At 44.3% G+C, this 24,995-nt stretch overlaps 1 protein-coding gene across 4 annotated transcripts in view; it reads right to left on the bottom strand.

The window, feature by feature from the left end:
- opa1 (OPA1 mitochondrial dynamin like GTPase) overlaps positions 1–24,995 on the bottom strand; it is an 81,734-nt gene that overhangs the window by 23,703 nt on the left and 33,036 nt on the right. For all 4 annotated transcript variants that reach the window (XM_033031311.1, XM_033031313.1, XM_033031312.1 and 1 more), the window contains 12 exons: positions 24,772–24,843; positions 23,425–23,524; positions 22,400–22,530; positions 21,764–21,836; positions 20,173–20,245; positions 18,466–18,581; positions 15,553–15,617; positions 15,388–15,464; positions 12,557–12,722; positions 9,143–9,295; positions 7,950–8,058; positions 6,475–6,554 (listed from right to left, as the gene is read on the bottom strand). In XM_033031311.1, the coding sequence (XP_032887202.1) occupies positions 6,475–6,554; positions 7,950–8,058; positions 9,143–9,295; positions 12,557–12,722; positions 15,388–15,464; positions 15,553–15,617; positions 18,466–18,581; positions 20,173–20,245; positions 21,764–21,836; positions 22,400–22,530; positions 23,425–23,524; positions 24,772–24,843 (1,215 nt within the window). The remainder of the gene's footprint in view (positions 1–6,474; positions 6,555–7,949; positions 8,059–9,142; positions 9,296–12,556; positions 12,723–15,387; positions 15,465–15,552; positions 15,618–18,465; positions 18,582–20,172; positions 20,246–21,763; positions 21,837–22,399; positions 22,531–23,424; positions 23,525–24,771; positions 24,844–24,995) is intronic.

Here is a 24,995-nt window from a genome sequence, read left to right as displayed (position 1 = left end):
CATGTAACACTGAAGTACAGGAACGTGAAAATGCTAGTCAGCAATTTGTGCTTGAAATAGATTATACGTCTTCATTGATCTATGCAAGAAGACATTTTAAGTTTCAGCATATTATACAATACTAATTTTAATTACAATTTTTAACATATAATATAAAATGTTGTATTTATTTTGTATTTTATCATCTTTAACAAATAAATGTTGTACCAAATACTAAAAAGGCTCTCAAAGACTCTTAACTAAAGTTAACCGGCTCATACGATACAATACGATAGAACTTTATTTATCTTATTGAAACATATAAGATTATTAAGGGTTTGGACACGCTAGAGGCAGGAAACATGTTCCCGATGTTGGGGGAACCAGGGGCCACAGTTTAAGAATAAGGTGTAAGTCATTTAGAACGGAGTCGAGGAAACACTTTTTCACACAGAGAGTTGTGAGTCTGTGGAATTCTCTGCCTCAGAGGGCAGTGGAGGCCGGTTCACTGGATACTTTCAATAGAGAGCTAGATAGGGCTCTTAAAGATAGCGGAGTCAGGGGATATGGGGAGAAGGCAGGAACGGGGTACTGATTGTGGATAGAAACATAGAAATTAGGTGCAAGAGTAGGCCATTCGGCGCTTCGAGCCTGCACCGCCATTCAATATGATCAAGGCTGATCATCCAACTCAGTATCCCGTACCTGCCTTCTCTCCATACTCCCTGATCCCCTTAGCCACATCTAACTCCCTCATAAATATAGCCAGAGACAGTGGAGGAGGGTCAGGGCGGTGAGTACTTAAATCGGGCGCGGGGCTTGTTTTCACAGAGGCCCGGGACCGTTGGAGACAGTGGAGGAGGGTCAGGGCGGTGAGTACTTAAATCGGGCGTGGGGCTTGTTTTCACAGAGGCCCGGGACCGTTGGAGACAGTGGAGGAGGGTCAGGGCTTACCAAAACCCGTAACGTTCCACACTCCATAGGGAGGGTTCTGGTGGAAGCCGCTAATTGGCGGAAGCAGACTAGAGGAAGCAGCTGATTGGGTGCAACCTCAGGTTAGCATTTCTGCTTTCTGGTTAGAGGTACAGTGCTTTAGTAAAGGTACAGTGGGCTAAGGGTACAGTGGGCTAAAGGTACAGTGCTTTTTGTTTATATAATAAAGGTGCAGTTTAAAGGGCAAGAGGGAGCAGCTGTTTGTGTCAGATACCTGCTGATTTCTCCCAGCAGTTTCTATTGTATTATACTGGTATCGGATCCAGGGTAAGGCGAGAGAATGACAGTCAGAGCAGTGTACTGTTCTGGATGTCAGATGTGGGAGGTCATGGTGTCGGATGGCCCTCCAGACGTCCACATCTGCACCAGGTGCAGAGAGATGGGGCTCCTAAGGGACCGTATTAGGTTCCTGGAGCAGCAGCTCGATGACCTCTGTCTGGTCAGGGAGAGTGACGAGGTCATAGAGGGGAGTTATAGGGAGGTGGTCACTCCAAAACCACGGGAGAGAGACATGTGGGTCACGCTAAGGAAGGGCAAGGGGCAGAGGCAGGAACGAGGGAGTACTCCAATGTCGGTACACCTTGCAAATAAGTACTCCTGTTTGAGTACGGATGGGGGTGACAGCCTACCCGGGGGTAGCAACAGCGGACGGGCCTCCAGCACAGAGACCGGCCCTGTTGCTCCGAAAGGTAGGGAAAAAAAGAAGAGGGCAATTGTAATTGGGGACTCTATTGTTAGGGGGTCGGATAGGCGTTTCTGTGGACGTAGTCGGGAGACCAGGATGGTGGTCTGCCTCCCTGGTGCCAAGGTCTCGGACGTGTCTCAACGCATCCAAGATATCCTGAAATCAGAGGGAGAGGAGCCTGAGGTCGTGGTACATATTGGTACAAATGACATAGGTAAAAAAAGTGAAGAGGTCCTGAAGGGAGGATTTAGGGAGTTGGGAGGAGAGTTAAGGAAAAGGACCAAAAAGGTAACAATCTCAGGATTACTGCCTGTACCACGCGACAGTGAGAGTAGGAATGGAGCGAGGTGGAGGATAAATGCGTGGCTGAAAGACTGGTGCAGAGGGCAGGGATTCAAGTTTCTGGATCATTGGGACTTCTTTTGGGGAAGGTGGGACCTGTACAGAAAGGATGGGTTGCACTTGAACCCGAGGGGGACCAATATCCTGGCGGGGAAATTTGCAAAGGTCACTGGGGAGACTTTAAACTAGAATGGTTGGGGCGAGGGACTCAAATAGAGAAAGCTAGTAGACAGAATGGGAGGCAGGAAGCAGAAAAGGGAAGCACTCGGACACAAGAGGAGAAAGAAAAAAAAGGAAATAAACAGAAGAAGAGACGGGGGGTCTCTTAAATGTGCATATTTTAATGCTAGGAGCATTGTAAGAAAGGTGGATGAGCTTAGAGTCTGGATAGACACCTGGAAGTATGATGTTGTGGCGATCAGTGAAACATGGTTGCAGGAGGGCTGTGATTGGAAACTAAATATTCCAGGATTTCGTTGCTTCAGGTGTGATAGAATTGGAGGGGCAAGAGGTGGAGGTGTTGCATTGCTAGTCAGGGAAGATATTACAGCAGTGCTTTGGCAGGATAGATTGGAGGGCTCATCTAGGGAGGCTATTTGGGTGGAACTGAGAAGTGGGAAAGGTGTAGCAACACTTATAGGGGTGTATTATAGACCGCCAAATGGGGAACGAGAATTGGAAGAGCAAATATGTACGGAGATAGCAGATATTAGTAGTAAGCACAAGGTAGTGATTGTGGGAGATTTCAACTTTCCACACATAGACTGGGAAACACATTCTGTAAATGGGCTGGATGGTTTGGAGTTTGTAAAATGTGTGCAGGATAGTTTTTTGCAGCAATACATAGAGGTACCTACTAGAGGAGGGGCAGTGCTGGACCTCCTGTTAGGAAATGAGACGGGACAGGTGGCGGAGGTATGCGTTAGGGAGCACTTCGGGTCCAGTGATCACAATACCATTAGTTTCAATATAATTATGGAGAAGGTCAGAACTGGACCTAGGGTTGAGATTTTTGATTGGAGAAAGGCTAACTTTGATGAGATGCGAGATGATTTAAAAGGAGTGGACTGGGACATTTTGTTTTATGGGAAAGATGTAGAAGAGAAATGGTGGACATTTAAAGGGGAAATTTTAAGAGTACAGAATCTTTATGTTCCTGTTCGGTTGAAAGGAAACAGTAAAAATTGGAAAGAGCCCTGGTTTTCAAGGGAAATTGGACATCTTGTTCGGAAAAAGAGGGAGATCTACAATAATTATAGGCAGCATGAAGTAAATGAGGTGCTTGTGGAGTATAAGGAATGTAAAAAGAATCTTAAGAAAGAAATTAGAAAAGCTAAAAGAAGATATGAGGTTGCTTTGGCAAGTAAGGTGAAAGTAAATCCAAAGGGTTTCTACAGCTATATTAATAGCAAAAGGATAACGAGGGATAAAATTGGTCCATTGGAGAAACAGAGTGGGCAGCTATCTGCAGCGCCAAAAGAGATGGGGGAGATATTGAACAATTTCTTTTCTTCGGTATTCACCAAGGAGAAGGATATTGGATTATGTGAGGTAAGGGAAACGAGTAGAGTAGTTATGGATACTATGAGTTTCAAAGTAAAAGAAGTACTGACACTTTTGAAAAATATAAAAGTGGATAAGTCTCCAGGTCCTGACAGGATATTCCCTAGGACATTGAGGGAAGTTAGTGTAGAAATAGCCGGGGCTATGACAGAAATATTTCAAATGTCATTAGAAATGGGAATAGTCCCCGAGGATTGGCGTACTGCGCATGTTGTTCCATTGTTTAAAAAGGGTTCTAAGAGTAAACCTAGCAATTATAGACCTGTTAGTTTGACTTCAGTGGTGGGCAAATTAATGGAAAAGATACTTAGAGATAATATATATAAGCATCTGGATAAACAGGGTCTGATTAGGAACAGTCAACATGGATTTGTGCCTGGAAGGTCATGTTTGACTAATCTTCTTGAATTTTTTGAAGAGGTTACTAGGGAAATTGACGAGGGTAAAGCAGTGGATGTTGTCTATATGGACTTTAGTAAGGCCTTTGACAAGGTTCCTCATGGAAGGTTGGTTAAGAAGGTTAAACAGTTGGGTATAAATGCAGGAATAGCAAGATGGATTCAGCAGTGGCTGAATGGGAGAAGCCAGAGGGTAATGGTGGATGGCTGTTTGTCGGGTTGGAGGCAGGTGACTAGTGGGGTGCCTCAGGGATCTGTGTTGGGTCCTTTGTTGTTTGTCATGTACATCAATGATCTGGATGAAGGGGTGGTAAATTGGATTAGTAAGTATGCAGATGATACCAAGATAGGGGGTGTTGTGGATAATGAAGAGGATTTCCAAAATCTACAGAGTGATTTAGGCCATTTGGAAAAATGGGCTGAAAGATGGCAGATGGAGTTTAATGCTGATAAATGTGAGGTGTTACACCTTGGCAGGACAAATCAAAATAGGACGTACATGATAAATGGTAGGGAATTGAAGAATACAGTTGAACAGAGGGATCTGGGAATAACCGTGCATAGTTCCTTGAAGGTGGAATCTCATATAGATAGGATGGTAAAGAAAGCTTTTGGTATGCTAGCCTTTATAAATCAGAGCATTGAGTATAGAAGCTGGGATGTAATGTTAAAATTGTACAAGGCATTGGTGAGACCAAATCTGGAGTATGGTGTACAATTTTGGTCGCCCAATTATAGGAAGGATGTCAACAAAATAGAGAGAGTACAGAGGAGATTTACTAGAATGTTGCCTGGGTTTCAACAACTAAGTTACAGAGATAGGTTGAATAAGTTAGGTCTTTATTCTCTGGAGCGCAGAAGGTTAAGGGGAGACTTGATAGAGGTCTTTAAAATGATGAGAGGGATAGACAGAGTTGATGTGATCAAGCTTTTCCCTTTGAGAATAGGGAAGATTCAAACAAGAGGACATGACTTCAGAATTAAGGGACAGAAGTTTAGGGGTAACATGAGGGGGAACTTCTTTACTCAGAGAGTGGTAGCGGTGTGGAATGAGCTTCCAGTGGAAGTGGTGGCGGCAGGTTCGTTGGTATCATTTAAAAATAAATTGGATAGGCATATGGATGAGAAGGGAATGGAGGGTTATGGTATGAGTGCAGGCAGGTGGGACTAAGGGAAAAAAGTTGTTCGGCACGGACTTGTAGGGCCGAGATGGCCTGTTTCTGTGCTGTAATTGTTATATGGTTATAGCCAATGAACTGGCCTCAACTACCTTCTGTGGCAGGGAATTCCAGAGATTCACCACTCTCTGTGTGAAAAATGTTTTTCTCATCGCGGTCCTAAAAGACTTCCCCTTTATCCTTATCCTTGTTCTGGACTTCCCCAACATCGGGAACAATCTTCCTGCATCTAGCCTGTCCAACCCCTTAAGAATTTTGTACGTTTCTATAAGATCCCCCTTCAATCTTCTAAATTCTAGCGAGTACAAGCCGATGATCAGCCATGATCACATTGAATGGCCGTGCTGACTCGAAGGGCCGAATGGCCTACTCCTGCACCTAATGTCTATCCCAGGAGGGAAAATGATCTGCCAACAGTCATAAAAACACAAGATACATGAAATTAAAGTGACGAGTGGAAAGGCTTGGTGGATGTGCAAAGATTGGGGAAGGGAGGAGGGGAGTCAATCTCAGTCGACCCCATGACAGAAGGGGGAGGAGTTGTACAGTTTGATAGCCACAGGGAAGTACGATCTCCTGTGGCGTTCTGTGCAGCATCTTGGTGGAACCAGTCTGTTGCTGAAGGTGCTCCTCAGGTTGACCAGTGTGTCACGGAGGGGGTGAGCTGTATTGTCCAGGATGCTCCACAGTTTAAGGAGCATCCTCCCCTCCAAGACCACAGAGTAGCTCCAGGGACTTTGCCTGGCAAATCAATCGAGCAATAACATAACTAGTGATCAGATGGTTGCGTCACGCTCAGTTGGGAGTCAAGGATCGGCACTCTTTACTGCAAACTTGTCGCTTCTGTTCTTCCCAACTTGGTGATGTCAGGAAACAGAATGGATCAACATATTCCCTGGAGAACCTTCACAGGGTTACAAAGATAAAATGATTGATATGGTGTCCTGATACGTGTATGTGATGAATAACATCGATTTCATGACTTCAATATTCAACAAGAGGGTAGACCACTGAGAGTAGGAGCATGCTGGCTGTTAAATGATCCTGCAGCTGAGTCCTCACACATAGAATTCTGGCAAGTATCGAGACGCCTAATGGAATGATGGCCTTTATTAGGAATATAAGAGCAGTGAAGTTTTACTGCAACTGCACCAGGCAGTGTGAGGCCACCTCTCTGGAAAAGTGTGGACCATCCTGGCCGCTTTATTTACGGGAGGAAGCATTGGCTTTATGAGGCATTTCAGTGAACGCCCATTAGGATAAATCCTGGTTTGGAGGAATTGTCTTGTAAGGAAAGGTTGTAGTCATTGAGCTCGATAATAAGGCAATATCCCACCTGCTCTGAGGACCGCGATTTCCAGTAGAACCATCTTTCTTGCCAGTCTGGTCCCACCATGTCATGAATTGCAGAGTCAGCTGTAAAAATAACAAGACACCAGTCAAAATTCTGTCTTGTGAAGAGGGGAAGATTTGCCTGTGCATAATCCCTTCACAACCTGCCCGGCACAGCGGCGCAGCAGTAGAGTTGCTGCTTCACAGAGAAGGAGACCCGGGTTCAATCCTGACTACGGGTGCTGTCTGTACGGAGTTTGCACCTTCTCCCCGTGACCTGGGTTTTCTCCGAGATCTTCAGTTTCCTCCCGCACTCCAAAGACGTGCAGGTTTGTCAGTTAATTGGCTAAGTATCAATGTAAATTGTCCCCAGTGTGTGTAGGATAGTGTTAATATGCAGGGATCGCTGGTCAGCATGGACTCGGTGGGCCGAAGGGTCTGTTTCCGTGCTGTATCTCTAAAGTAAACTTAAGAAGGGTCTCGACCCGAAACATCACCCATTCCTTCTCTCCAGAGATGCTGCCTGTCCCGCTGAGTTACTCCAGCTTTTTGTGTCTATCTTTAAACTAAACTAACCCTCCGCACAGAAAACTGAGCAATTCAATGCGTATTCGCTGTCAAGTTAAGAGAGAATTTGTCACTCCATCGCCAAAAGCAGCAGTGCAATTATGACTGTATAATTATGATATTAACTGTGGTGTAAATATGACCCAGGTCACCAGGGAAAGTTCCCCGCTACTCTTTAATGTGTTCAAGATCTACATCTCGTTCTGATAATGCAAGTCTCCCTCAGTTATGCATTGGTGTGTCGGTGTCGAGTTAATGCTGAGGTCCCTGGAGTAGGACACCCTTGTATGTGATTGTGGTCTCTGGAGTAGACAACTCTTGTATGTGATTGTGGTCTCATATGTTATACCAAAACATCACTCCCAAGCAAAACACAAAGTGCAGGCAGCACCTGCAGAGAAAATGGATAGTTGCTGTCTTGGGTCAGGACCCTTCTGCAAACTGGTTGTGGGGGTGGACAGGAAGCAAGAAAAAACCACGACAAACTGGGGCCAGCAACAGATGATCTCAGGCTGGGAGGTTCCCTGATAGGCTGATTGTTGGGCTGGGGATGGTGTGATCCCAAGAGGGTACTTCGTTGCAAATTGTGGAACTGGTTAATCGACTCTTGGTGGAGGAGGGGGGGGGGGGGGGGGGGGGAACTGGGAGGGTTTTCTCCGGGTGCTCTGGTTTCCGTCCACACTCCAACAATGTGCAGGTTGGGATATTGGTATAAACTGGTAATTGTCCCTAGTGTGTGTAGGATAGTGTGAGTGTGCGGGGATCGCTGGTCGGTGTGGACTCGCTGGGCAAAAGGGCCTGTTTCCGCGCTGTATCAATAAACTAAAGTAAATTAAACTAAAAAGGTTTGAAACTTAACCTGGCTTTTAAACCTATGAAGTTAGGATGGGAATTAAAAGCTTGTAAACTTACTGTCTCGAAGGCGGGACTGCAGAGTTTCCTCCAGGAAATTGATTGCTGCATCCCACTGCTGCTTGTCAGAGATAGAACGATCTTCCAGAGCGTTGTGCTGGATGACCCGCTGTGGAACACCCAGAACAATGATTACACCCACAACACCCACGTTCACCAGGTTAATTCCCGGGATGGCGGCACTGTCATATGCTGAGAGAATGGAGCGGCTGGGCTTGTAAGATTATTAAGGGTTTGGACACACTAGAGGCAGGAAACATGTTCCCGATGTTGGGGGAGTCCAGAACCAGGGGGCCACTATTTAAGAATAAGGCGTAAGCCATTTAGAACGGAGACAAGGAAACACTTTCTCAGAGAGTTGTGAGTCTGTGGAATTCTCTGCCTCAGAGCGTGGTGGAGGCCGGTTCTCTGGATACTTTCAAGAGAGAGCTAGATAGGGCTCTTAAAGATAGCGAAGTCAGGGGAAATGGGGAAAAGGCAGGAACGGGGTACTGATTGGGGATCAATACCTGCTATATTGTTCAATCCCATAGCCAATGTAAATCTGCTTGTAGCCTACAATCTTTTTATGATTTGTTTCTTCACTAGCTTTATATCATAATCAAACTTAAATCTATTATAATCCATCTCCACAACCAAGCCATTGATGTGTTGTTTAAGAAGGAACTGCAGATGCTGGAAAAATGGAAAGTAGACAAAAAATGCTGGAGAAACTCAAGAGGGTGAGGCAGCATCTATGGAGAAAAGGAGTAGGTGATGTTTCGGGTCGAGACAAAAAATGCTGGAGAAACTCAGAGGGTGAGGCAGCATGTATGGAGAAACGGAGTAGGTGACGTTTCGGGTCGAGACCCTTCTGGGTCTCGACCCGAAACGTCGCCTACTCCTTTTCTCCATAGATGCCGCTTCACCCGCTGAGTTTCTCCAGCAATTTTTGTCTACAAGCCATCGATGTGCTCAGCAGAGGACCACGCACTGACCCTTTCACCACACCTCTCATACGCCTGACCATCCAGAAGAGATGCTCATCCCCTCACTCTGTCCACTCTCAAGCATTCCTCAATCGCTGCGAAGACAGCACCTCTTGTGTCACAACCACACACACAATGCTAACTTAACCAGCAACTAACTCCAACGTTGGCAACTGCTTGACAATTTAATTCACACCCGTTTACACCGATCAACGGATTTCATACCAGACTGTCTTCAGCTTGCTCGTTCCACTTGTGACGTTTGATACTCTCATCTTTGACGGCTTGTTTCAGTTTGTCAAATATATTATCGTGGTCCTTCCCTTTTGGCTCGGACATAAAGCGGGCAAACTCATCCTCCAGCGTTTCCCACGCCACCTGAGAACAAGAACATATACATGTAAATTAATAAATACAATTGGAAATGTTTGTCCTAAACATTTAACTAGGAATAATTACTCCATCAACCTTAATTTATGTTTCCTCTCACGAGCATTGCTTACGTACTCTAATAGGCAGCATAGGTTTACAAGGTTAATTCCCGGGATGGCAGGACTGTCATATGCTGAGAGAATGGAGCAGCTGGGCTTGTACACTCTGGAGTTTAGAAGGATGAGAGGATATCTCATTGAAATATATAAGATTGTTAAGGGCTTGGACACACTAGAGGCAGGAAACATGTTCCCGATGTTGGGGGAGTCCAGAACCAGGGGCCACAGTTTAAGAATAAGGAGTAAGCCATTTAGAACGGAGACGAGGAAACACTTTTTCTCACAAAGAGTGGTGAGTCTGTGGAATTCTCTGCCTCAGAGGGCATTGGAGGCAGGTTCTCTGGATGCTTTCAAGAGAGAGCTAGATAGGGCTCTTAAAAATAGCGGAGTCAGGGGACAAGGGGAGAAGGCAGGAACGGGGTATTGATTGGGGATGATCAGCCATGATCACATTGAATGGCGGTGCTGGCTTGAAGAGCCAAATGGCCTACTCCTGTGTCTATTGTCTATTGATATTAACTTGTCTATCACTTTAAAAGATATTGATAGGATTCAATAAATTCTTCAGTACGAGAAACATTTATTTTTAGTACACATTTTAAATAAATCAGGAGTCAAGTGTTTAAGTGTCACATCTACCAATGACAATGAATGAATGAATGAATAAGTTTATTGGTTATAAGTATTCACATACAAGGAATTTGCCTTGGTGCTCTGCCCGCAATTACAATGGAACAATTAATTATACTTGTTGCAACCGAACAGGCCCATTAAAACATTAACAATAAATAAATATGCAATAATCAATAATACAATAATATAATGGGGAACGCTGTAACTATAATGCTGCTAATATATTTAAATGGTCTTGCAGACTGTGTGTTGCCGCACTGATTTACGCTGTTTCTTTTGAGGCTCATTTGAGACTTTAGAGGAAACAGGCTATTCGGCCCACTGAGTCCACTCCATGCTGTACACTAGCACTACCCTACACACTAGGGAATATTTTACAATTCTTACCAAAGCCAAATTAACCTACACACCTGTACGTCTTTGGAGGGCGGGAAGGAGCATCCGGAGAAATCCCAGAACATACAAACTCTATACAGACAGCACCCCTAGTCAGGAATGAACCTGGGTCTCTGGTGCTGTAAGACAGCAGCTCTACAGCTGTCCTGCCCTTAAGTAGTCTAAAATGGCCATATCTTGACTTGCTCAGATGTTGGCAAAATGTTGCATTTTTGGAATAAATGTGAAAGCTATAATTGAAAAACACAGAGTACTGTGTACTAGGTGATCTAATCTAACATGATTAATGCGACAGATTCCAGGCCTGGTGACCTGAACGCAGTCTTGCCGTCACTGGTCTCAGGCAATGCCGGTGAAACAAATGGTTGATTTGGTGAGAGTTTCCGTGTACCACGGAACATCGTGGCTGAACATGGAATCCTAAGGCCTCCTTCAGCTCCAAACGCAAAGTGCTGGGATACCATGTTACCCACAAGCTGGAGAGTGTTCCTTTTCAAGTGAGCGGGTACATGGATAGGACAGGTATAGAAGGACATGGGACAAACGTAGGCAGGTAGCACCAGTGTAGATGGGGCACGTTGGTCGGCATGGGCAAGTTGGGCCGAAGGGCCCCGTTTCCACATTGACGACTGAGTAGTCTGAGAGCACATTTTAAAATAGACTTTATTCAAGTAATAAATATATACAATATAGGAACCGTGCACAAAATTCATCCGACATTTTCGGAGGTTATACAAACATTCAATACTGTTTACACAAACTTCTCCCCCACCCTTGCCACTCATGTGACCCACTGGCGTGGAATCCCTTCCCTTATTTTTGAGGGGCGTCTCCACCACACCCTGCCCCCCCATGTCCAGCAGCGGAAGGACTCTAGACTGTGATCCTCCCCCACCGAACCTTGCTGTTGGCTGCACCGAGCTTCAGTGCGTCCTTCAGCACGTACTCCAGCAGTCCGCAGCGGGCCAGTCGGCAACATTCCCCCGCGGACATCTCGCGCCTCTGGGAGGTCAACAAAGCTTGGGCAGGCAAAAGAGCATCCGAAGGGCCTCATTTCCACGCCGTGTGCCTCTGAGGAGTCTTAGAGCACAGGCTCCCACTCTCTAAAACACACACATGTGCAATGGTGGGGGGCAGGGTGGTGCCTGGCTGAGACCAACATCAAATACAAGAACTCTCACATGAAAGCTGATTGCTTCGTCAGATTTTAGGGCCTAATTTCCCAACCCATTGATTCAGTATCAGGCTTGGCAGGGAAAGGAAGGCTCATGGAAATGAGAAAGTAGCACAGGTAAATGAAAGAATGCAAAGCAAGAGAGAACGTTGACAGGAGAATACAGAACAAGCAGGGAAGATTAAATTAGTCCACATAGATAAGTGAACATGCCTTGAAATTTTATTTTTGTGATGATAACATTTAAACCGATATAATTTATCCAAGGGTAGAGGATTCTAAAACTAGAGGGCACAGGCTTGAGGTGAGAGGCGAGAGATTTCAGAGGGACCTCAGGGACAACAGGGAACTACTGGAGCAAGGTTTGGAAGTGGATACTATTATGACTTTAATAAAGGAATTGAGGCAGATATATGAATAGCGAGCGTTAAGTGGGCTGTGGGTCAAATGGGGACCAGCCTAGAATGCCAACTTGGTTGGCATGGACAAGGTGGGCCGAAAGGCCTGTTTCCGTGCTGTACAGCTAGCTCTATGACAAGTGACAGTTTAAAAGGCAGGTTATGCAAGTGAAAGTGTTTAAGAAGGAACTGCAGATGCTGGAAAAATCAAAGGTAGACAAAAATGCTGGAGAAACTCTGCGGGTGAGGCAGCATTTATGGAGCGAAGGAATAGGTAACGTTTCGGGTCTAGACCCAGCAGCATCTATGGAGCGAAGGAATAGGTGACGTCACCTATTCCTTCGCTCCATAGATGCTGCCTCACCTGCTGAGTTTCTCCAGCATTTTTGTCTACGCAAGTGAAAGCGATTATTTTATAAATGTATTCCTTTCAGCTCTCTCTTCATACCGTTTAGTCCAGGGGTGGGGGATAAAATGCAATCTAAACACTCACTCCCTCACTCAATTTAACAATTTAGTGAGAGCAAACATGCACGGTAGTTCCCACCTCCACGGCTTTGTGCGGCAGCTGTTTGTCAGTCCACTGCTTGAGCTTGATGTCCACGGTGGTGTTGAACGTGCCCGAGTTCACCGACTGAGCCGCTGGAAGGTAGATGTTCTCCATTACGTGGGTAGACACTCGCTCCCACAGCTTCCGCTTCAGAATCTCCTCCCTAGAAACACACGCACAACTCCAGTAAGGCAGACTTCTTGCTACTTTACAGTTTGGCACATTAAGGGCCTGTCCCACTTACGCAATTTGTTCGGCGACTTGCCTTTCAAGAGAGAGCTGGATAGGGCTCTTAAAGATAGCGGAGTCAGGGGATATGGGGAAAAGGCACTAACGGGGTACTGACTGGGGATGATCAGCCATGATCACATTGAATGGCGGTGCTGGCTCAAAGGGCCTACTCCTGCACCTATTGTCTATAAGTGGGCAACACTGAGGATTGACTATCCCAAGCCATCCAGAACCTAGGATAAAGTGGAGAGCATTTTCATCAACAGAGGTGGAGAATAGATAATGTGAACGCACACAGTCTTTTTTCCCGGGTGAGGGGAATCAAGAACCAGAGGACACAGGTTTAAGTTACGAGGGGAAAGATTTGATAGGAACCTGAGAGGCACCTTTTTCATATGTGGAACAAGCTGCCAGAGGAGGTAGTTGAGGCAGATACAGGAACAGCATTCAAAAGGCATTTGGATGGGTAAATGGATAGAAGTGGTTGAGAGGGACGTGTGTCAAACATGGGCAGGTGGGAATAGTGAAGATGGGACATCTTGATCGGTACGGACGCGTTGGGCCGAATGGCCGGTTTGCATGTTATATCACTCTATGAATGGGTCAGTCATCTATTAATTAAAGTACCCTGAAGCCTTATATTAAATTGGAACATTAATGCATAGTTTCCTTGAAAAAGATCTCTTCCACATTCGTTGCAGCATTTCCCTTTCATCTTTGCATATTATGTCGTGGGATGCAATTAATTCCCACTTGTCTAAACTATCCACAAGTAGCAACAACTGACTGCCAACAACTGCTATACTGAGACCCAAGTTTTGTTTAATATTTTCTGATCAATAGTGGCACGATGGCGCGTCGGTAGAACTGCTGCCTCACAGCACCAGAGACCGGGTTCGATCCTGACTACGGGTGCTGTCTGTACAGGGTTTGTACGTTTGCCCTGTAACCGCATGGTTTTTCTCCGGGTGCACCAGTTTCCTCCCACACTCCAAAGACGTGCGGGTTTGCAGGTTAATTGTCCTCGGTAAAGATTTTAAATTGTCCCTAGTGTGTAGAATAGTGTTAGTGTACGGGGTGATCGCTGGTCGGCATGGACTCAGTGGGCTGAAGGACCTGTTTCGCTAAACTAAACAAGTAAAATAGCATTGTGTTCAATTGATACCAATACTAACTGGTCAGAAACTGTGGCCACTTAGTGTTTATACTAATAAGATAGCAAACACAATAGAAAACACTACCCAATTCATCATCAAATTGATTCAGTAAGTTTGATCTATTTCCTTCTCAGTTTCTGAAAGTTACTAATCTATCACGGATTCCCAAAACAGCCACAGACTTCCTTTGGGGAACACATTTAAGTGCTTTACTAGCTAACTAAAATATTTCCCCCTCTACTGCTAATCAATAACACTATTAGGATTTAAACTGGTCTTTAACCCTTCAACTATAAATGATATTGTTTTATCATAGTATCTTAGACTATATTTACAGAAATAACGATGAACTGCGTTGCTTTTGCTGGCAGAAAGGTGTGCCGAAAATGATAGCAGAGGTAATAAATTGTCACATCTCATCATCAATTGATCTGAATATTGCAAAGTTAAGATAGGGAATGCAAATATAGAATATTGACACAGTAGCAATCAATTTTTCACAGCATAAGAGAAGAAGCTCTGGATAAATAAATAACCATCCTTTGTATTCTGTCTGAAGTCAAAACAGTGCAGAACATGTTTTTTCAGTGTATTTCAGAGCAGTTAGATACATATATACATGGACAGTAGGTGCAGGAGGCCATTCAGCCCTTCGACCATTCAATGTGATCATGGCTGATCATCCACAATCAGTACCCAGTTCCTGCCTTCTCCCCATATCCTTTGATTCAGCGAGGTCTATCTAACTGTCTTTTGATCCATTACTGGGGTTATGGTTCACATCATAGATTTGCCTTTTTAAACCAGCACAAATATAACATTTACATAATTGAACAAATGACATCGACTTATACCAAAAAAAAGACACAAAGTGCTGGAGTAACTCAGCGGGTCAGGCAGCATCTCTGGAGAACATAGAATGGTTTCACAGATTGCTGTAGTAACTCAGCGGGCCAGGCAGCATCTGCGGAGAACATGGATAGGTGACATTTCACAGTGCTGGAGTAACTCAGCAGGTCAGGTAGCATCTGTGGAGAACATGGATAGGTGACGTTTCGGGTTGGGATCCTAATTGATTTATACTGAGAGGTTGGCTTTTAATATAAGAAAGTATTGTTATATTCTGACATTCTACAAAAGTAATTATCAAAGCACTTCAAGCGCAGTCTAATTAATATAGACTAAAACACTACCCTTTGTGAAAATACAATAAAATTAAAATAACATGCAAAACTGAGAGAGAATATGTTTAAAGTTGAAAGGAAGAAGGGTCTCGACCTGAAACGTCGCCAATTCCTTCTCTCCAGAGATGCTGCCTCACCCGCTGAGTTACTCCAGCATTTTGTGTCTACGTTCAAAGTTGAGATGGACAGATAGATTCTATTTTATTGATTACCACGCATAAACCAGTTAGTTGCTCCAATATAAATTAGGCATTACCAGTGTTTCGGAGTAACCTGGCTTAAACTGATCACCTCATCCAGAATCTCATTTTTGGCTTTTTCATACAGCTCATTCTAATAAAAGAAAATATAAAGTTAGAAAGAACTACAAATGAGAACAAATGACACATAGTGAAACAATGAAACAAGAATTGAACGTTACCCTATCTAATTCCCTCAGTTGAGGGTAGTTGTTCTTCCATTCGGTCTCAAGGTTGAATCGAGTAGCTAAGAGTGTGAAAGAAAATGCATTCAGTGAAAGTTGGAATTATCTTGAAAGGACCTCTATACAAAGTTCGCAGTATTTCTGTACCCAAAGCTGCACTCACGGACATTTAAGGTAGACACAAAATGCTGGAGTAACTCAGCGGGTGAGGCAGCATCTATGGAGAGAAGGGTCTCGACCCAAAACATCACCCATTCCTTCTCTCCATAGGTGCTGCCTCACCCGCTGAGTTACTCCAGCATTTTGTGTCAACGTCACTGACATTTAGTTTAGAGGAAACAGGCCCTTCGGCCCACCAAATCCGCACCGACCAGCATTCGCCACCAACACTATCCTACACACACTAGGGACAATTTTTACATTTACACAAAGCCAATTAACCTACAAACCTATCCGTCTTTGGAGTGTGGGAGGAAGCCGAAGATCTTGGAGAAAACCTACAAGGTCACGGGGAAGAACGTACAAACTCCGTACAGACAGCACCCGTAGTCAGGATGGAACCCGGGTCTCCAGCGCTGCAAGCGCTGTAGGGCAGCAAGTCTACCGCTACGCCACCGTGGTGACGTTTATTGACAAGACGGTACAACTAATCAATCAGGCATTTTCACAATCTGCCGGCTAAGTCTGGACACAGACACAAAATGCTGGAGTAACTCGGCGGGACAGGCAGCATCTCTGGAGAGAAGGAATGGGTGGCGTTTCATGGCCACATTTACAGACGTGGGCAAACTGCCCCGCACATACTGAAATAGCAACGTCGTGTCTGGCAAGTTGATTTCACAGCATTATTTACAAATGATCTATTTTACATTTCTAGTCTTAGAAAAATGATTACACAATAATTGAACTTAATCTTAGAATCTCTTCCTGAAGAAGGGTCCCAACCCAAAGTGTCGTCTGTCCATTCCCTCCACAGATGCTGCCTGACCTGCTGCGTTCCTCCAGCACATTGCGTTTTGCTTGTAATCTTTTTCAATGCGCTCAATCATAAACCACCATGAGAACTTTTCTAATAAGGGTGGCACGGTGGAGCAGGGGTAGAGTTGCTGCCTCACAGCGTCAGAGACCCGGGTTCGATCCTGACTATGGGTGCTGTGTGTATGGAGTTTGTACATTCTCCCTGTGACCACATGGGTTTCTCTGCTTGCTCCACTTTCCTCCCACACCCCAAAGGCGTACAGGTATGTAGGTTAATTGCCTACGATAAATTGTCCCTCGGATCGTATTAGTGTGCGGGGTGATCATTGGTCGTCGTGGACTTGTTCGGCCGAAGAGCCTGTTTTCATCCCGTATCTCTAAGAGGAGCATGGGTGAAGCTCAACAGACTTGGTACTGGAGTTGGGCGTTTCAATGCCAGCGTGTGGAGATGGGGGCTCCGCCAGGGCCCAGCCTGTGAATGTGGAGCAGAACAACAGACAGCCAACCATGTCATCTCTGGGTGCCCGCTCTACCACCCACCAAATGGAGCTCAGGGCCTGGCAGACATTGACGCCACCAGAGACAACAACCTGGCTGCTCAACACCTGGATTGAGATCTAACTATTGCTTTGGTTTATGTTTCATTCGCAAGAAGATCTCTAAACTAAACTAAATCAAAATCAAATGCTTTGAATGTTACTTCTTCAACATTTAGCTCCACATTATAACTTTTATTTTGATCTCAGAAGGATTTGCCAACAACTATTTATAAAGACCATATATAAACAACTGTAGCAGGGTGATCTGCTACTGACAGCCAGCCCACCACTTAATTGAACTTGTTTGCTTGTTTATTTTACTGGAACAGTCTTCCTGAAGTTGCTGCAAAGCATCACCCCAGCATAACATTTATTGACCACAGTAACACAACTCTCACTGGGATCAGTTAGATCAAAAGTGATTGAATTGGGAAAACGGTTCCATTTATCATTCTGCAGTGTGTAATTATCTTTAAACTCAAACACCCCGCGGAAGTTGGCCAAAGTAACACGGAAACCCCAATGTCCAATAAACACACCACAGTCAGAAGGTGCAAGTCGAGAGGGCGGCACGGTGGCGCAGCGGTAGAGTTGCTGCCTCACAGCGCCAGGGACCCGGCTTCTATCCTGACTACGGGTACTGTCTGCACGGAGTTTGTACATTCTCCCCATGACCTGCGTGGGTTTTCTCCGGGTGCTCCGGTCTCCTTCCACACTCCAAAGACGTACAGGTTATGTAGGTTAATTGGCTTGGTTTCATTGTAAATTGTCCCTAGTGTGTGCAGGGATAGTGTTTATTCGCCGGGATCGCTGGTCAGCGCGGACTCGGTGGGCTGAAGGGCCTGTTTCCGCGCTAGCTCTCTAAACTACACTAGATTTATCTATTTGTTTTTCATTACACAAGACTGATAGTTGCTTTTGATATTTCTATCGGTCTGAATTACAATTATTTGTACTGAAACTTTCACGAGCAACATTGAAATCTTTTGCATCTTCCTGCTGTCACCATGTACATTTTTACATATTATATTAATATAGAAGGGTCTCGACACGAATCATCGACCATTCCTTCGCTCCATAGATGCTCCAGCTTTTTGTCAACCTCGATTTTTCCAGCATCTGCAGTTCTTTCTTAAAGCTAATTAACCTACAAACCTGCACGTCTTTGCAGAGTGGGAGGAAACCGAAGATCTCAGAGAAAACCCACGCAGGTCACGGGGAGAAAGTACAAACTCTGTACAGACAGCATAGTCAGGAACGAACCCGGGTCTCTGGCGCTGTGAGGCAGTAGCTCTCCACTATGCTACTGTGTTCAGTTCATGATCGCACTGTAATCTAGTTATATTCATCAATCTGGCAATAAATGCATTAGTCAGAGCTACTTTATATTTACCTTTGAATGCATCAGCTTGCTGTTCCACAGACTCTCGCACCATTTTCCAGAAACAATCCGACACAGCGAGGCTTAGGTTCTTGGTTGTCACTTGGTGTGCTTTCAGCATCCCTGTCCTACAATGGGAAAGGACTCAAAACAAGCTCTCTCTCGTATACTGACACGCAGTAGCGGTGGACATTATAACAAGGTCTAACTGGAACATTGCAAAAGCTTTTCTTGACACTGGTCAATGTTTTATATACTGTATATCTATCCTAGTCCGCCTAAACCTACCTGATCTCCCGGTTGCTCAGCACTTTATCTCCCACTCCCATTCCCACACTGACCTTTCTGTCCTGGGCCTCCTCCATTGTCAGAGTGAGGCCCAGTGCAAATTGGAGGAACAGCATCTCATATTTCGCTTGGGTAGTTTACGCCCCAGCGGTATGATCATTGACTTCTCTAATTTCAAATAGCCCTTGCTTTCCCCCTCTCTCCGTCCCCTCCCCCTTCCCAGTTCTCCCACCGGACTTACTGTCTCCGACTACATTCTATCTCTCTCCCGCCCAGTCCCCTGACGTCAGTCTGAAGAAGGGTCTCGACCCGAAACCTCACCCATTCCTTCTCTCCAGAGATGCTGCCTGTCCCGCTGAGTTACTCCAGCATTTTGTATCTACCTTTGATTTAAACCAGCATCTGCAGTTCTTTCCTATCAATCTATCCTGGTCATGACAACAGGTGATCAATGGTCAGAGTGGACTCGGTGGGCCAAAGGACCTGTTTCTAAGCTGTATACCTTTCTATTTAGTTCTGGGGTGTTGTTTTTCTAGTTGAGTTCAGTTAGATACTGAACTTAGATTTGGACGAGGGGATTGAAGGCTTTGTGGCCAAGTTTGCGGATGATACGAAAATAGGTGGAGAGGCAGGTAGTGTAGAGAAAGGAGGGACTCTGTAGCAGGACTTTGGATTGGTTGGCAGAGTGAGCAGAGAAGTGGCAGATGGAATATAGTGTTGCAAAGTGTGGCCGTGCATTTTGGTAGTAGGAATAAAGGCATAGACTATTTTCTAAATGGGGGGAGAATCCAGAAATCAGAGGCGCAAAGGGACTTGGGAGTGCCGGTGCAGGATTCCCAAAAAGTGAATCTGCAAGTCAAATTGGTAGTAAAGAAAGCAAACTCAATGCTAGCATTTATTTCGATAGGGCTTTTGTGTAGATGGGACATGTTGGACGGTGTGGGCAAGTTGAGCCGAAGGGCATGTTTCCACACTGTATCACTGTGACTCCATTTAAGAAACATTTAGACAGGTACATGGATTGGGCAGGTTTAAAGGGATTTGGTTCAAACGCAGGCAGGTGGGACTCGTGTAGATGGGACATGTTGGTCGGTGTGGGCAAGTTGGGCTGAAGAGCCCGTTTCCACACTGTATCACTCTATGACTAGTGTAGATGGGACATGTAGGACGGTGTGGGCAAGTTGGGCCGAAGTGCCTGTTTCCACACTGTATGACTCTGTGATTGGACTAAGTGTTTAGGTTTATTACTGGTTATCTGCCTGATAACAGTTGTCTACGTGAGCTCCCAGACACAGATGGATGAGGAACACGAGACTTGATCTGCCCAACTCAAGAGCTTGGAAACAGCAAATGATTTGCCTGCCATATTCTTTCTTTCACCCTCTGCCAACCCAAATGATCACAAAAAGTGCAAAGAATTTAAAGTCTTACTTCAACAATTTTGAATTCTGAAAGAATTCTCCTTCATAGTCCTTGATGGCATCAATGCCTTCATTGGTGTTGCCTGTTTCATTCAAAAACACAACATTTAAGTCAAGAGTCAAGAGTGTTTTATTGTCATGTGTCCCAGATAGGACAATGAAATTCTTACTTGCTGCAGCACAACACAATATGTAAACATAATACAAAACGGAAGATAAAAGTTCAGTGTGTCTGTAGATCATAGACCATATATACACAATATACACAATTACTTTCAAGAGAGAGCTAGGTAGGGCTCTTAAAGATAGCGGAGTCGGGGGATATGGGGAAAAGGCAGGAATGGGGTATTGATTGGGGATGATCAGCCATGATCACATTGAATGGCAATGCTGGCTCGAAGGGACGAATGGTTTACTCCTGCACCTAATGTCTAATGTCTAATAAATAAACCGATATAATGCAATAATAATAATAGTCTGGTGCAGTTCAGAGCTTATTAGTTGTCGTGTTTAATAGCCTGATGGTTGTGGGGTGAAGCTGTTCCTGAACTGGATGTTACAGATTTCAGGCTCCTGTACCTTCTTCCCGATGGCAACGGTGAAATGAGTCTAATTTAACAAGCATTTAAAACACTGAAAATACAGTGCAGATAATAATGTAATAATATTTTTGAAAATATTTATTGTCATGTGTACCGAGATACAGTGAAAAGCTTTTGATTGCCTGCTCTCCAATTAAATCACGTCATACTATACATTGCGTTAATCGGCATGTCTAATCGGTAGTAAAGAAGGAAACGCATTTATTTCATGAGGGCTAGAATATAAAAACAGGGATGTAATGCTGAGGCTCTATGAGGCGCTGGTCAGGCCGCATTTGGAGTATTGTGAGCAATTTTGGGCCCCATAGCTAAGGAAGGATGTGCTGACTCTGGAAAGGAGATTTACAAGAGTGATCCCAGGACTGAGTAGGTGAACATATGATGAGCGTTTGTCGACATTGGGCCTGTACTCGCTGGAGTAGAAGGATGAGAGGAGGGGGACCTCATTGAAACTTACCAAATAGTGAAAGGCTTGGATAGTGGCTGTGGAAAGGATGTTTCCACTAGTGGGAGAGTCTAGGACCAGAGGTCATAGCCTCAGAATTCAAGTATGTTCTTTTAGGAAGGAAATGAGGAGGAATTTCTTTAGTCAGAGGGTGGTGAATCTGTGGAATTCTTTGCCACAGAAGGCTCTGGAGACAGTCAATGGATATTTTTAAGGCAGAGATAGATAAATACTTGATTAGTACAGGTGTCAGGGGTTGTGGGGAGAAGGCAGGAGAATGGGGTTAGGATGGAGATAGATCATCCATGATTGAATAGACTCGATGGGCCGAATGGCCTAATTTGCTCCTATCACTTGTGACATTATGACATGAATACAATAATAACCCAGTACTAGTGACAATACTAGTATGCCGAATATGGTGTTACAGCAATAGAGCATTACAATTTCAATAAGCTTTGAGACAGTATATGTTTCTGGCAAGACTCCTTTGGCAGTGAAGCTAATATTGTGTAACAATTGAGATCTCTAAGCAATGTGCAATAGAGTCTTACCTCTGCCGGTAACAACTGCAAAGTAACCCAAAGCTTTCATTGGGAACAGCTTGCCTTCCACAATCTGTTGAATCTGCAGATGCATAACGTCCACAATCACAAATATACACCACACATCATACACGGTGTGAAAATAAACCATGTTGGAGTTGAGTATAGGAGTAAAAAGGTCCTTCTGCAGTTGTACAGAGCCCTAGTGAGACCACACCTGGAGTATTGTGTGCAGTTTTGGTCCCCTAATTTGAGGAAGGACATTCTTGCTATTGAGGGAATGCAGCTTAGGTTTACAAGGTTAATTCCCGGGATGGCGGGACTGTCACATGCTAAGAGAAAGGAGCGGCTGGGTTTGTATACTCTGGAATTTAGAAGGATGAGAGGGTATCTTATTGAAACATATAAGATTATTAAGGGTTTGGACGCGCTAGAGGCAGGAAACATCTTCCTGATATTGGGGGGAGTCCAGAACCAGGGGCCACAGTTTAAGAATAAGGGGTAAGCCATTTAGAACGGAGACGAGGAAGCACTTTTTCTCAAAGAGAGTTGTGAGTCTGTGGAATTCTCTGCCTCAAACAATCCTTCTTAAACATATATAATTCAAATATTTCTGTAGACGATCAGACATGAAAGAACACTTACTCGACTGGGACTGGCGAGGTTCTTCTCCGCCAGGTCCACTTTGGTCAATACAAAGATGGTGCGGCGGCCCTGTGGATCCATCTGGCTGACCAGGTCAGTCACAATGCTGCGCTCAGCATCCACAGACCCATCTGCAAGACAGAACAAGACGTCTATAGTTACCGCCGCACATGCGCAGCCTCTTACAATATACATTCACACTCAAATACCTTACACTTAATCAATGATCACTTCTTCAAGAGCAAATGTCATGTTGCATCCACTTAAAGAGTGCCTCTGCATCCCTCAGTAAAACTTTTACATCTCTTAAACCTATCACTCAACCGAACCGATTATTTCCATTACCCAAGTCATGAAAATTAAGTTTCAAACTATAGATTTGGTATAATATTTTGTTTCATCAAGAAATATTGTGGAACATTATTTCAGGCCAGAGTTGGGATATGTTAGTTTCACGAGGCACAAGCCAAAATATGCACATTGTAGATGATAAGGTTTAGAACAGGCACCCTATTCGCATCAATTTATTCTTGGCAATTTGGTTCAATTCAAACTCTCCACTGATTAATAAAATGCTGCCCGACACTGAGACATGAGCATGACATCTATGCCCCTATTTTAGTGTAATAATTGGGGTGGGAGATTGCAACCTGCACGTGGTCCACCCTGTTTCAACTAATGCAATCAACCTCACGTGCACAAATAAGATCAAATAGAACAAGTTGACCTACAACTTTGGGCTGTGCACGCCATACACAAGAAGTGTAAAAATAATTCGCAGAAATTAGATGAAAAAGCAAAGCAGATGCACACAAACGGGGTGCATCACGTGGCACTTATAGCGGCCGACGTGATCAGAAGAAAGATTTTTAAAAACATGGCATTTTGCTTGCAGAGAATGTTCGCTGCGGTATGTTTATCATAAAGAAAAAGATTACTTATGGGCCTGTCCCACTTACGCAAATTTTTTTTACAACTTGCCGGCACCCGTCATAGACTCTATGACTCTATATCGGATTCCTTACCTTGGATACAAAGGATGATGGCGTTAGGGTTCTGCATGTAAGCCTTGCTTATGCTAAAAATGATATCCTTGGTGCCAGGAGCCATTCCTGAAGTCACCGTCTTCAAAATAAGAAAAAAAGCGACAAAGTCCAATCAGGTAACACAACACATTTCAGCCACCAGCATGATAAAGAAAGTTCAAGCTCGGCATAACATTAACGATCTGCTTATTAACACCGTTTACAGTCCATTATGTTTTCAAATATAAGATCAAAATTATAGATTAACAATGCAATACATAATCCTTGCATACACTTGAACCTTCACAAGGTTCACAAGGTTAATTCCCGGATGGCGGGACTGTCATATGCTGAGAGAATGGAGCGTCTGGGCTTGTGGACTCTGGAATTTAGAAGGATGAGAGGCAGTCTTATTGAAACTTATAAGATTATTCAGGGTTTGGACACACTAGTGGCAGGAAGCATGTTCCCGATGTTGGGGGAGGCCACAGTTTAAGAATAAGGGGCAAGCCATTTAGAACGGAGATGAGGAAACACTTTTTCACACAGAGAGTTGTGAGTCTGTGGAATTCTCTGCCTCAGAGGGCAGTGGAGGCCGGTTCTCTGGATACTTTCAAGAGAGAGCGAGATAGGGCTCTTAAAGATAGCAGAGTCAGGGGATATGGGGAGAAAGCAGGAATGGGGTATTGATTGTGGATGATCAGCCATGATCACATTGAATGGCGGTGCTGGCTCGAAGGGCTGAATGGCCTACTGTCATATTAATTAAAGGTATGGAAAAACAATTGGAGCAAAAATATAAGACTGACAAGTTTTCCAAATGTATCCAATGATTCTGGGCACCACTTGCAAACAAGCACACCGTCTAAATCACCAGCTCAAAGGCTGATGTCCAATGCCAGAAAACAAACATTTGTTCAATCATTTATTATCCCAATCCGCCACATTATTTGAGTAGCCTTCATTGTGGTAGTTAAGTGCTTAGTAAAGGGCCTGTCCCACTTAGGCAACTGCCAGGGACAAGTTTTAATGGAATTCACCTACGACAGGAAAAATTGTCGCCACTGTCGGTGAAAAGGTTTCAACATGTTGAAAATTTCGCAGCAGTCGCCTGTAGTCGCCAAAAAAAATCACCTAAGTGAGACAGGACCTTAACACATTCACAACAGCAGGGAAAGGTAACTGTATGTTAATGTGGAATTAAGTGTTGGTCTAAAATTATAATCTTGTTAATACCGTTCTCTTTATCTGACTTTTCATTTATAAACGTTGGTTTGAAGAAGTGCAAAAGGAACAGATGGTTCAGTTTGCTTTGACTTTTGCAGAAGAATACTTTCTGATACTTACACTGATAACACCAGGGAGATCTACGAGCACCATTCTCTGTAGTCCCGGCCCCTTCACACTGAGTGAGATGGTCTACGGATTACACAACTATCATGTTACATCGCAACACACTTAAATGCAAGATATCATTGGGGTGACACTTCATTTCAAAATTACACAATATAACATTTGATTTTAGCTGATTGTCAATCGAGCATTTTTTTTATGATGCCAAGTATTTTTTT

Source organism: Amblyraja radiata, chromosome 13, assembly GCF_010909765.2.
Source record: "Amblyraja radiata isolate CabotCenter1 chromosome 13, sAmbRad1.1.pri, whole genome shotgun sequence".
NCBI lineage: Eukaryota > Metazoa > Chordata > Chondrichthyes > Rajiformes > Rajidae > Amblyraja > Amblyraja radiata.
This window is presented reverse-complemented; position numbering and strand designations above follow the sequence as displayed.